Source organism: Sminthopsis crassicaudata, chromosome 5 (assembly GCF_048593235.1).
Source record: "Sminthopsis crassicaudata isolate SCR6 chromosome 5, ASM4859323v1, whole genome shotgun sequence".
Lineage (NCBI taxonomy): Eukaryota > Metazoa > Chordata > Mammalia > Dasyuromorphia > Dasyuridae > Sminthopsis > Sminthopsis crassicaudata.
Genome location: NC_133621.1, coordinates 151,155,591 through 151,170,259, shown reverse-complemented (window position 1 = coordinate 151,170,259; position 14,669 = coordinate 151,155,591). Strand labels below are relative to the sequence as shown.

Below are 14,669 nucleotides of genomic sequence, written 5' to 3'. Positions count from 1 at the left end.
TAACAACCTTGAAAAAACTAAGATTTGAAAATTAAATAACCTTTTTTTAGTTTGGAAAACAAAACTAGTTGTTTACTAGAAAAAAGGAGGAAATAGAACTGTCAAAGAGGCAGTAAATAATAAAAATTGAGAGGGAAATTGTTGAATTAACAGTTGAAATGAAATAATAGAAGAAAATGACCAAATTATAATCAAGATGGTTTCAATACATGATAATGACTATATTCACTGCTAAAGCAAAAGATTCACTTGCAAATACCAGCATAACTGATAATTTTCCTGGTTTCGTGTCCATTTTCATTATTTTAACAATACATTTTTCTAAGAGGTCTTAAAATATTTATGGTATTAGTTCTCTTAATAATATAAAATTACAAGTAAAAAAAGAAAATATCTATCAGTTTTCTTTAACCATCCAAAAGGCATATGAACGCTGAATATTTGTTACTTACAGGATAGAAGACACCAACTGTGGTATCAATAGGGTAGGGAACCAAACTTAGGAATGGATCTGTATAGCCCCACAATAGTTCTTTCAAGGTTCTGACTTGGAACATAGAAGATTTGGATTTTTTGATAAATGAGTTTAATACCATCTGGACAAAAGCATTTGGATACAGAATGGGTGCAGCCTGTAAAAAAAAAAAAAAAATCCAACAAAGCATGTTACAATAAACTTTAATGGAACTGGCAGCCTTTGTTTAAGACTACTGACAAATCTTGCCAAGAGCAAAAGATTTAAATTGCCAAATCCATTGAAACCAGGGCTGTTTGAATAAACATAACTAACAAGAAAGCAGAATATTTTAACCTCAGTTATTTATCACTGTTTACTCCAGTCAGTACTATTCAATGCTGATATATCCAGCTGGTGATGATATGACTGTTCTGGTGATATGCATGCCCCCAAATGATCATAAAAACAACAATAACAACAACAAACAAAATCAACAGTTTTGATTTGGAAATAAGAGAAGGGAAATTGAATTCATTTTCTGCTACTTCCTACTTATACAGCTTTATATAAGAATCATTATCCTCTTTAGGCATCAATTTCTTTCTTTGTAAAATGAGACAGTTCTTTATTATCTATGATTCCATGCATTGGTATTTATGATAAAACTCAACTAAACAACCAAATTTTGATATTATAGACATTGATATTGCCTACTCTGCACTTTCTTGAAAGGAATTCCAGCACATTATCACATCAAGAGTTAGATAATATTTTATAACTCACAGAGACATTAGAATTAAACTTATATAATTAAGACATTAGGGAAGGGGGGGAGTAACTTCTTCCCTACATAGAAATAACCTTTGAATCAAGAGAAATAATATCTGCAGATAATACTCATCTTATCAAAACCTTGAGGAGAGAACATGACTTAACTTTTTTTTTTCCAAAAATAGAAAGAGCTATCTCGTAAGAGAGAGAATTAGATTTATTGTTTGTTTGTCCAAAGAGGACTAAAAGTAATGCGCAGAATTAATAAGAAAGTAGATTGGGGCTTAATAGAGAAAAACAATTTTAATAAAGTAATATAACTTCCAAATGGAATACCCCCTCTTTTTGGATATTGAATTCACCCATCATTATAATTTCCCAAACAAAAACAAGATGCTCACTTGTCAGACATGATTAGGAAGGGATTCATTTGGGGATAAATGGTGGGAGGAGTGTGACCAGGAATCTAAGATTCCTTTTGATTTTAGGATTTTATGCTAGATAGATTAAATTGATTAGATAGATGCTGAGCTAAATCATGATTTGCTTAATGTTCCAAATTAGAGAACTCAAGATACAGACCAAGTATGTTAACTGTTAGACTAAATATTGAGATTAATATATTATAACCCAGTAGAAATCACAAAAAGACAAAGGAAATAAGTTCCCTCTCCTTGGAGAGAGTAGAAGCTATAGACAGTCTTATCCTTACCCTGACTATTATCTCATTCTATATTACAATAACCTTGCAATTGGCATTTATTGTCTTTGTCTTTTGATCTATTCCTCATACTAACTCCAAAAGGATAATTAATAAAGCTGTTATTCTTCTTTCTATTTTCATAATTTTACCTTAATTTAAAGTGTATTATAAGTTTTATAGAATTAGATCATAACTCCTGATCCTAGCATTTAATATTCTCCAAAACTGCACATATTTTATGCAATCTCATCTTCTACTACTGTTTCATTTGAGCCTTTAAATCTACCCCAGAATCTAAACACATCATGCAAATGTTCTTATATTGTTGTTGTTGTTGTTTTTAGGCTTAGTCATATTTCCATTCTTTCAAAATCTATTTCAAAATCCCATGATGCTTCCCTGTCAAAATATGCACTGGCTAAATTTTATAAAATCTTGATGTCACAAATTAATACTTGCAAAGCTTCAATTGATCATCTTGTTCAACCACCTCATTGTTACATCCTGGGATGTAACATCTAAGGGCCAAGGCCCAAAGAAATTAAATGACTTGCCCAAAGTTACCACAATATCAGTGAAATTCCTAAATACTTAAATATTTTGACAAACTGACTTTAATGGAGTCTTGGAGGATTTGGAAACAAATTGTATTATTATTCATTGCTACATCACATACACACACATACACACACACACACACACACACACACACACACACACACACACACACACTGCCCCATCCCAACACACGTACTGCCACAGCAAGATTGAGGACAGTGAAGCTGTCATCTTCTGATCCAACTGACAGTCCACGTTCAAAGATGGCACCATTGGGCTGAACAAACGAAACTGTGTTATCAGCATTCTGAGTTAGATTTTCCTTGGCTAGATAGCGAACCCTGAAAAATAAGATAAAAACCTAAAATAGTTTTATAAGCACAAATTAGAATAAATGCAATGTTATGAACTGTTAAGATTGTAAATAATTATCTATTTTACATATAGAGTAATACCAAGGATAAAAAAATAAACTTTTTATATAAATTTATAATTGAATAAAAGACAACTTTGAAGATTAATTATGTACTTAAATGAATTTTTTTAGATATATGTTGAGACTCAGGAGAGGTAACTTACACAGAGTGAACAATTAATTAATAATAATTTAGTAGATTTAATGAATTTCTGGTTTCATTTCTTAGTTAACCCTAAAAAAGCAAATTTAAAATTAAAGCAATTTATAAAGAGTTCATCATCTAATCACAGATTAACTTAAATATTTATCAGATTTGTTTCACATAAATACCTGGTTGCCTACATGGTAAATCTGGTAATACTTTTATGAGAGAAAATATACATCAAGGATTAGGCCAAGTGAAAAGACAGACTTTTATAAGTTCATATTTCTTCTCTTTTTTTGTCTGGATATAGCTAATTGAAAAAGAAAGGAGAGTGTGATCATATCTCTAAGCTATAACTATATACAAGGTAACTCCTATTCCCAGGTTTATTTTAAAAAGATGGGGATGAAAATGATCTTTGTTCACACTTTATTTATACACAACTTGACTAGTCCCTTCAAAAATAGAAAATGAAGGGGGATATCAAAGGAAAATATGTATGTGGTTAAGTATAGGAGGGGAGAGATTGAAGACCAAAGGAAATTTTCACATATTGAGTTAAATTTTATGAGTGAGAACTTGCAAGTCCCTTATTTTTCTTATTCTTATAAGATTATTGCAAAATGAAAAAAAAAGTTTCTTGGAGAAAAAAAAAAATATTTTGTGTTTGACCATAAAGCACAAAATAAATTAACTAGATTGTCATGGCTATCATGACATCTACTTTATTGAGAAAGTGATTATTCTAGACCTATCAATACTCAAAGTTTGTGGGGTTCATGCCTAAGGCATCAAAGCCTCATTATTCACTAAAATTATAATATAATAGAATTATATACTATCTAAGACTTTGAAAAATCAACTAATAAAGATAATATATTTAATATTTCCTTATTAGAATTTCTATAAATTATTTAAAACTAGATCATGCTTAGTCTTTGCTTCGTTCCAGGATTACTTGGATTTTTTGAGAATCATATACATGTAATTGTTATTGAATAGCATTATAAGTGGCTATGAATATTGTGATATCCATGATCATTTTTTTACATGCTTTTTAAAAGAACACTTTCATAACACTAATGATTTATACTCTAATATGGCTGTTTACTGTTTTTATAATTACAAAATCTAGCCAACAGATGGCACTCTTTAAAAGAAAATGCTGGAATGAAACAGTTTTTCCTAACTTCTAGTTTCTGGGGAAAAAAAATGTAATTGAATTATATGAATTTGAAGGCTAATATGCATTTTATCTATATTTTGTCAAAATATGAGTTCAAAAGGAAATGATAAGTATTGTCCAAATGCAAATCATTGCTTTTAATTTTTTGTTTCAAAGTTAGATTACCTTAGAGAGGATTTGAATTTTATAAAAAATTTCATAAAAACTAAATTATGAAATAGATGTTAGAGGATCTTAAGAGGTTTACAAAAGTGTATCTTTCTGGGCCTACATGTAATGATGATTTGAAGGCAAATATATGAAGAAGAATGACTTTTTTCCTAATCTTAAATATTGTCACCTAGCTAGAAGACATATTTCTAGTAAGAGAAAGAAAGTTCCTATCCTTGCAAGATTGGTCTGTGGAAAAATCATTGTGTTTTTTTTTTTTCTTTTTTACTTTGTTTATTTATTTTACTTCAGGAAAATAAAGAAAAACTAATGGCTACTTTTACCAACATAGTAGGAACAGCTATTCACTAATTAAACAGTCATTCATATTTCTCTGGGATATAATTTTAGAGAGCAGGAGTAGAAAAGGGAAAAGGCAAAGGAAGGGGAGGAAAAGGAAAATAAAGAAGAAGGACATGATGAGGAGTTGAGAAAGGAAAAAGAGAAGGAAAAGGAAGAAAAAGAGGAGGTATCCCAAATAATGTAAAAAGTCTTATACTTTTTTTCTGAGTGAGATTGTTTATTTGTTAATTACCTGCTAAGTGTAAAGCACTGTGCTAAGTAGTAGGACAAAAAAGAGGGAGAGCAGGGGAAAGAAAGAATAAAAACCCAACTCTCATTCTAAAGGAACTACTCTATACATATACTCTAATATGGTCTTCAATTTTTACTCCCCCCCCCCAAAAAAAAAAAAAGGAAAAGTAGAATTTTAATGTGACCAATAACCAAGGGCAAATAAGATGTTAACTAGGGGAGTAGTTAGGACAGATATAAATTATAAATTATTTTGACAGGCATGTAAACATCCATGGAGAGGGGAGATCATGGAATCATACATAGATTGAGAGATAGAAGGCACCTTTCAGCTTTCCAATCACCTCAGTCTGTAGATGAGGAAATAGATTTGCAGCAATTATTTCATTTGCCAAAGATTACATATGTACTATACAGCAGAGTTTATATTTGAACTCAAATGCTTCGATTACCAATTTGAAAGTCCCCACTGGCTCCTATCAGATAATCTGGCATGATTAGCTTAGGAATCAGAAATATAACATTCTTAAATCGTGTCTTTTTTTTTTTTTTTTTTTAAATTCAAGCTCCTGTCCTCTCTTTGTATGCTTTTACACTTAGATAATGTATGAATTAAGGTCATTTTATTTAATGTAAAATTAAGTTCTCATTGAAATAAGTAACAGCAAGTTATATCAGAAAGAAAAAACAAACTGGAAGTTAGAAAGCTAAAATGACAATTGATACTCTTCTATTGCATTCCTTGTATCCCTTGCTTAAGTTATGTACTTCCCCCCAGCCTCAGTTTCCTACTCTGTAAAATGCAGATTTTAGATTATATAACCTCTAAGATATATTTCTAACTCAAAAACTGTATTCATTTATTCAGAGAGCTAAGAAATAAATTTTAGAAGTTAAATTATTGGAGAAAAGCAGGGAAAAATAATGGAAGGCTTTGGATTTTTTAACTCTAAAACCAGAAATACATGAAATATTTTTTAATGATTTCAACCTGTGGACAAGTTTATTTCTTTGAAGGGAAACCTTAGAAACTATACTGCATAAACTTTGTATAGTGACCTATAAGGAATTAGCATGTACTTAGTGTTGGCAAAATTGATTTTTATTTTTAAGTCCTTGAAAAGATTTTTCAACTTAGCACATACATCCCATCATCAAACTATCAGGGAAACATAATAAAAATATGGACTCTGAAAAATAGAATAATGAATTTCTTGCTAATAACTATATAAATGACAATGTCATGAAAGATATTTGGAGTTAACCAGAATTTGATTAAGTTCATAGGATATTAGAACCTATATGGTATTTTTTTCTGCTACTGATTAAATTATTGAGGAAACCAGCAGGCCTACTTCTTTTGGGTATCTATTTCTTTCATCCCAAGAAGAAACATAGTATATTTCATTTTGTAAAACAATGGATTTATAAATACATGCTTAGTGAAGTGGTTGTATTGGCTATGACAGCCTTTGTCATTCAGGAAACATTTATTTGGTTAGATCTTCACCTACCTGTATGTATAAGGGCCTCTTTGTTTAACTTTAATATTGGTACTATTAACCATCACCTCTTCTGGATTTTGCACATCAAATATCCAAAATTGTCTGTAAACTTCTGTGCCTGTTTTTAACCCAATTTTTATAAGCAATTGTACCTTCTTCAATGACACATTGCTATGGAAGGAAAAAACAAAACAAAACAGAAAATTTGTATGAGTTTGCAGGGGGGAAAAGTTGATTACAGCAGTGGGAGTTCATAACATTTCATCACCCAAATGGAAAACAAACACCTAGAGTAACCTTGTTACAAAAAAAAAAAAAAAAAAACATCACCTTGCAATGTTGCCACATACTTGCAACAGAATTTGTTTTAAAGTATTATCGGAACCTTTTCAAGTTAGCCTTCTGTCAGAAGACTAATCTGCAGTAGTGCAGACTACTTTCTGTGATTTCAAGGAAATGATTGTCAAGTACAAGATTAACCCTTGAGCAATATTATTGCAAAATTTAGCAATAAAATATTAAGCAAATTTTGAATATTATAATGAGAATTTCATTGCAGTGAAAGAGCTGCCATATTACTTAATGTCAAACCACAATAAGAACAAAAATACAGAAATATTTAAAAGATATTTCCTTAAAGAAAAAAAAAATAACACAAAGCCACCTATAGTCATATAAAAATATTCTAATTCATTATTGATTAGAGAAATGAAAATTTAAACAATTTTGAGACACTACCTCACACCTCTCAGATTGGCTAAGATGATAGGAAAAGATAATGATAAACATTGGAGGCAATGTGGGAAAACTAGAACACGAATGCATTGTTGGTGGAGTTGTAAAATGATCCAACTATTATGAAGAGCAATATGGAACTATTCCCACAGGGCTATAAAACTGTGCATACCCTTTGATCTAGCAGTGCCACTTTTGGATCATATCCCAGGGAAATCAAAAAAGAAGGAAAATTACCCACATGTGCAAAAATATTTGTAGCAGCTTTTTTTTTTTTTTTTTGGTGTGTGTGTGTGTGTGTGTGTGTGTGTGTGTGATAACAAGGAATTAGAAAATGAAAAGATGTCCATCAATTGGGGAAAAGCCAAATAACCAATATAAATAAATTATGTTATATGGAAGTAATGGAATATTATTGTTTTATTAAAAAATGATTAACATGCTGATTTTAGAATGGCTTGGAAAGATTTACATGAATTAATGCTGAATGAAACAAGCACAATCAGAAAAACATTTACACAGCAACAGCAAGATTGTGCATTGATCAACTATGATGGACTTCCTTCTTAGCAGTTCAATCACCCATGACAATTCCAATAAATTCTGAATGGAAAACTCCATCCAAATACACAGAGAGAACTATGAAGACTGAACATTATGGTATGTTCATTTTTTTTCTCTCATGGTTTTTCCCTTTTGTTCTGATTCATAACAAAATATGTTAAAAAAAAAAGTGTACATAGATAACAAAAAAATGTTTAATATGTAACTGAGGAAAATAAATTTTGAATAAAGAAAAAAAAAAACAACATTCTACAATTTTAAATAGGTAACTCAAAAGTCTTTGAGAATCTCTGGAGAGAGTTAATCATTTACTTTGAAAGTTCAAAGAATTGTGATTTCATTGGTAAGAAAGATTCGACCTGAAAAGAGTCATAGAAAGAGAAATAGTTTTTGAATTGGCCTTTCCCTATGGGTTGCTAATATCCAAACTTCTACATTCCTCCTCATTTTTTACTCTTTGTACTTCAATACGTCATTTAACAGGTGAGACAAAGGCATTTTTTAGAAGAAAAACTGGCTGCAGATTTCAGTTGACAATACTTTTAAAAAATCTTATAGTTTTGATCTATTTAGAACTGACCAGCTATAATCATCCAAAAATATGACATAAAATAGAAAAGAGATGAATACAAGAAAACAAAAATAAAAGACTAAAGTATGAATTTTTTTACCAGTGTCATATTTTTTCTTTTTCTATAAAATGAAAATAATACTTGCATGTGGCTCTCTTCAACAATAAAATGAACCAAATCAGTTCCATTTGTTTAATAATGAATAGAATCAGCTACACCCAGCAAAAGAACTCTGGGAAATGAGTGTGAACTGCTACATAGAATTTCAAATCCCTCTGTTTTTGTCTGCTTGCATTTTTTTTCTCAGATTAATTTTACATTATTTTAAAGTCTAATTCTTCTTGAGCAGCAAAATAACTGTATGGATATGTATACATATATTGTATTTAATATATACTTTAACGTATTTAACATTATTGGTCTACCTGCTATCTGGGGGAGGGGATGGGGGGAAGGAGAGGAAAAATTGGAACAAAAGTTTTTACAAGGGTCAATGCTGAAAAAATCCCCATGCATATATCTTGTAAATAAAAAATATATATATTATAAAAAAAGAAAAGAAAAGTATACTTGCACTACCTTCCTGAAAAGGATTTTTATGAAGAAAGTATTTGCAGATCATAAACAATTTATAAATATAAGGCATTATTATTCTTATTACTGGCATGGTAATTTAATTTACATTTTTTTTTTTTTTTACAAAACATGCTCATCCCCTCATATATATTCCTAAGGTAAGTGAGTATTTTCCAGGTAACCACTGTAAAAATTCTGATGATGAGATTGATGACAATAATGATAATGAATGTTGTTGTTGCTGGTGGTGGTGGTGGTGATAGTAGCTAACACAATATAAAAATAGAAAAAAGAAGAAAGTCAGGAAGGGATGAGAGAGACATATACATATAAGACAGATATGAGAAGAAAGAGAGGAGGAGATTCAGAGAGAGATACAAAGATAGTGAGAACAGGAGAAAAATGAGAACAAGACCAAATTTGAATTATTTCATTTGATCTTAGCAGAAACAAAGTTGATACCAACAAATGAGGAGAGAGGCTGATGATTAAATAACATTTCTAGAATAATATAGCTAATAAATGTCTGATGGAAGATTTGGACTCAGATCCTTTTGACTCCAAGCTTAATTGACTATCTACCACACACAATGCCAATTCAAGTGATTTGGGGTTACTTTTCTAAGGTAACACTCAGCAAATAGATGTTGGAATATTCAAATCTGTGACCTTGTGATATCACAACTGTATCACATACTGGTTCTATTGCATGATTATAGCCTTGAAAATGTTCTAAGATTATGCAGAAATACTTATCCCAAAGTTTACTAAACCCACCAAAATAATCATGGATAGTCATGGGTAGACACCAGAAGACTTTGGTTGAAATCCAGTCTTTCATATTTATTAACTGTCTGAATCTAGGAAACTGAACCTCTCTGATCCAAACAATTCCAACATACTTTTCTAGTAAACCCTTAAGGGTGGTGGTCTTTATTAGTAGTCTCACACTAGTCCCAAACTGGTAACAAATCAATTTCATTATGATAAAGCAAAAACTACTTCTTTTTACACAAGAGCATTATTCATGGAAATGATTTTTTTCCCCTTTAGTATCTAAGAAGATAAACACTCATAATTCTAGTAGAAATACATAAATTTGTAAAAAACAAAAACAGAAAGCAGTTCATAGAAATTAATATGCAAACAATTTAAAGAGAAGACAATTATTCTTGCTAAAACTTTCAGTAAAAGCTGTAATATCAGGAGGGAGTTCTTTTTAGTGAGTTTATTTCCCTTCAAAAGGCTCTGATGCCTTTTATAAGCTAAGATTAGAGGGTACTATTTTTTAAACCTACAGCTAGATTTTAATTAGTTTGAATAATGAACTAATGAAGGAGCTAACACATATTTCAATATGCACTATATAGTTCTTCTAGGTTGGAATCACTTGCCATAGTTTACATAATTATAACTTCAAATAGTATAAATTCAAATAAATGGGACCCCTTCAGGGCATAGTTGTATTTTCCTTCTTTTACCTTCCTTGTCATCTAAGCATAATCATGAGCTTATTCTAAAAGTTTACACTTAAAGAATTATATTATATAATATGTGGAATTGAGTTGATAGCATTGGTTGCCTATGATGTCAACCATGAAATGAAGAACAGGCCACCTTTTATTTAACTCTGTATGTGTTTACAAACATTGCCATTCTTACTATAATAATCACTACCTGAGATGCATCTTTCTTATAAATTCAAGTGAAATGAGCAGTCATACCTGGAAAAGATCTTAACCTCTTGCAAAAAAGGAAATTATGTACTACAGATATTTCTTAACTTGTTCAAGATCACATGGCCTAATAAGTGGGAGAGCCAGTTCTGGAACTCTTTTTAATTTCTAGCCTAATACTCTTCCTCCTACATTGGAGCTTGTTCAAAGGTCACTTAAGGAATGATGAATGAGATAAAACAGGAACTAAAGTCTTCCTGATGATTCCGATATTTTATGCACAAGAAATGTCAGTTTTCAACTTTTTCCTATTCTGACATGATGAGATATAAAATCATGTGCATTTCCTGCTTTCAAAACAGATATAAGATAGCTGTTTGACAAAGGAATAGAAGGGAGGTTTGATTTTTTTCCCCCTTGAGTCTCAGGCATTTCAAATAAGATATCTAGCCTACTGTGTATAATCCAGTAAATTTTAATGGAATTTGATAATGAAAGATCCGGAATTTTTCATCAATTTGAATCTTTTAGGTCAGCATCCACTTCTGATGTATTCTGATAGCTCATAAAATAGCTGAATCCTTAGCTGCTTCTAACCCCTATAGAGTTTGGGGAGATAGTGAATATCCGTGTCAATAAAACTTTCACTCTACTGAGTAAGGATAACTTGCAAGTAAATAGATTATGTTGTTCTCTATGCTGTTCCATTTTTTGTAGTTTTGCTCAATCAACATTGTACAAAAATTTATTTCCAAAGTAAAAGCAACCCCCATAATTGTTATTATTAATAATTTGGTGATTTATTGTGATACTTATATTTGTAATTCTAGTGAGAAACATGGCATTAAAATCATTTAATGAAAATTTATTATTGATGAAATGACTTTTTCCTTATAGAATGCAGAACGTTTCACATATATTATTTGAAGCTTAAATATTATTTTACTTGAGACTTATCACCCTCTGAGATAAGTATTACAAGTAAAATTCCTATTTTAAAGATGAGACCCTATATTCACCTAATCACAATAATAACTAGCATTTGTACAGTAGTTACTGAGCACCAGACATTATGTTAAAAGCTATAAAAATATTTCATTGATTCTCACAATATACACGGGAGATGATTTATTTACTAACATTATCTCTGTTTTACAGTTGAGGGAACCTTGCTAAATAAATTTAAAATCAAGTCTTATTGACTCTGGGTCTAGAGTTTTCATCTAAAGATAATTTTCTAGTTTTAGGCAAATATTGAAGTCCAAGATTTTGGAACCAAAAGAAAGCTAGTTGACACTTTTTATTTCACATGTAGGAAATCCACATCCAGGTCTTTAGTGACTTTCCAAAAATCAAAGAAATATTAACAGTTGAGACTTTCTTGAATTCTAGCCCAGCGATTTTTCCATTTCATGATCTTAATAATACTAAGAACTGCCATTTTCATAAGTTATTAAAGTAAATTGACCATAAAGAAAATCAATCTTTCAAGGTCACAGAGTGGATGGTTAACCTATCCATTTGAAAAAGAACAAAAGAAAATACATCTGAATCAGTGCAACACTTCACTCCACTCTCAATGCTTTTGGAAAAAGGAAGAATCTTGCTTTTATTGCTCTTTTTTCCCCTTGTATTCCATACTTCAACCTCTTGCATTCTTGCATCTGTCTGACTTTAAAACTCAACTGAAACTCTCCTTGGAATTTCCTGCAGCCTGCAACACTGATGATCATTCTGTCTCTTCTTCCTCCTTTTCCTTGACACTACTCTCTCCTGTTTGTCCTTTTACTCAAAGGATTGTTTTATTATTCAGCCATTGTCAATTTTCAGTTGTTTTCCATCACATTTTATGCTTTGTGATCCAACTGAGGCCAACAGGATTAGGTGACTTGCCAAGGGTGACAGCTGGTAAGCATATGAGGCCATATTCGAACTCTGTTCTTCTTAAATTTAGGACCAGAGTTCTGTACACTATTATGCCACCAAAACACCCATTATTCATGGGAAGCAACATATATAGGGGGAAAAAAAAACATTCTGTCAGATCATCTGGCTCCATTCTGATTTAAAGTTATGTTGATAATATTGGGTAAATTATTTAATGTCTCTAGGTCTCAATTTCCTCAGTTATAAAATGAAGATGGCTATGACTTGATATCCAGAGCCTCCTTTCATTTTCAGTTTCTAACTGTACGTGTTTGTCAAAGTTCAGACATGGATCTTCTTTTTTTTCTTTTTATCCTTTCTATCTTGGGTATAGCATGGATTCAACCATTTCTATACAGATAATTACTAAATCTATATAATTAGTCCTAATCTTCCTCGGGATTTGTATGAGAATACAAAAATTATGTTTTATATATCTCCAGCTAGATGTCCTGGAGGCATTTCAAACAAAAGTCTAAAACATAACTCAGCTTCACTAAATTTATCCCTTCTACCACCCCCTTTATTTCAGTAGAAAAATTATCTGCCCACTTGTTACAAATGTTCAATCAATCTTGGATCCAGTCATTCTCAATTCCTTCTCCCTTACTCTAACCTTAAGTCCCAATCAGTTAACAGTCCTATTTTGTTTACTCCGATTATTACCTCTCACAATAATGATACCACCCTATAATTTCGAGTCTCATTACTACTCATTTGAACTACTACAGTAATAATTGGACTCCTGGTTCATTGTCTCTCCCCTTTCAATCTAAACACCAAAGAACTGTTGTCATGATATTCCTAAACCACAAATCATCTCATTTCACTGCTCAAGAGCCATCAGTGCCATTGATAATCATAGCCTTCCTTTCTATGCTTGACTTTATAATTCTCTTCCCTTCATCCCCACCAACTCAACATATACCTCTTTATTTGTTCTACCTGTGAGGCAAAGTTTTCTGTTTGCTATACCTTGAGCTCTGGAATTCATTTTCTTCCTTTTTGCCTTTGTGTAGGCTATTTCACTATAACCATTCCTAGCTCCCCATCCCTTGAAGACTCTTTTCTGTCCACAGTCAACAAACATTTACTAAGTATTTTTATTTAACAAGTAGTTTATTATGAATATTTTTATATTAAGTATAATAAGTATAATAAATATTATTGTGTTGAGGGTTCAAAGAAATAAAATAAAAAAGACTTTTCCCTTCATGAAATTTATATTCTCTGAGGGAAAGGCAGCATTAAACATATATACAAATTATTTAGCTATAGCTACAGATAGTATTTATAGGTGGAGATACTATCTATCTATATTCAATGGAAAGTCATTTCAAAAAGAAGAATCCTAGCTAGGGAGAAGGCCAGAATTCTTAGTTTCCTATGTCATATCCTAAAGAAAGTTTTTGCTGAATCCTCCTAGGCAATATTACTCTCACCTACCACAAATTATCAAACACTCACACATATAGGTGTGTGTGTGTGTGTATACACACACATATATGTATATATGTTTCCATATTTCCATTTACATGCTATATTTATCTGTATAATATATAGTCTTTGAAGGATGACACTGTTTTTAATTTTTTACTATATCTATTTTAGATATTTAATAAATATCTTTTAGATTAGATGTGTTCTATTCATATTAAATTATTCAGAGAATTGCCTGATTAACAAAATTTCCAGGATCACAGTCAATCAGTGTCAAAGGTGGAATTTCAGCTCCAGGTTTTTTGACTTGTATGTTAGCCCTCTATCTTACAGTGCCATAGCTGTCCCTAATAAGTCTATTTTTTTTTTCAGGTAAAGTCAGTATGTCTTTCATCTAACCATCATGTTATTATTTAAGGGAGAGAATTCAGATGTCATAATTTCTATATCACATATTTTAGAAGATATAGTCTTCTTAATGAGGGAATTGGATATTATCAATTTTCAGATTTTCTAAAAAGTAAAGAAATGTGAGATGTACAAATTTAGGAACATTTTCACTCCAAATTTTTAAGTGAATTATTTGTATCCAGTCAATGGTAGAGTTTTCCCAACTTGTATTGGATTGATCAACCATAGTTAGATACATTGACCCCAAACTAGTGATAGACATCATTTTGATCCTCTTTGAGC

The 14,669-nt window shown here is 31.1% G+C and overlaps 1 protein-coding gene across 1 annotated transcript in view; it reads right to left on the bottom strand.

The window, feature by feature from the left end:
• The window catches only part of CD36 (CD36 molecule (CD36 blood group)), a 129,673-nt gene that overhangs the window by 23,756 nt on the left and 91,248 nt on the right, over positions 1–14,669 (bottom strand). The window contains 4 exon segments of the mRNA XM_074268485.1: positions 453–632; positions 2,686–2,830; positions 6,497–6,612; positions 6,614–6,658. Coding sequence (XP_074124586.1) covers positions 453–632; positions 2,686–2,830; positions 6,497–6,612; positions 6,614–6,658 — 486 coding nt within the window.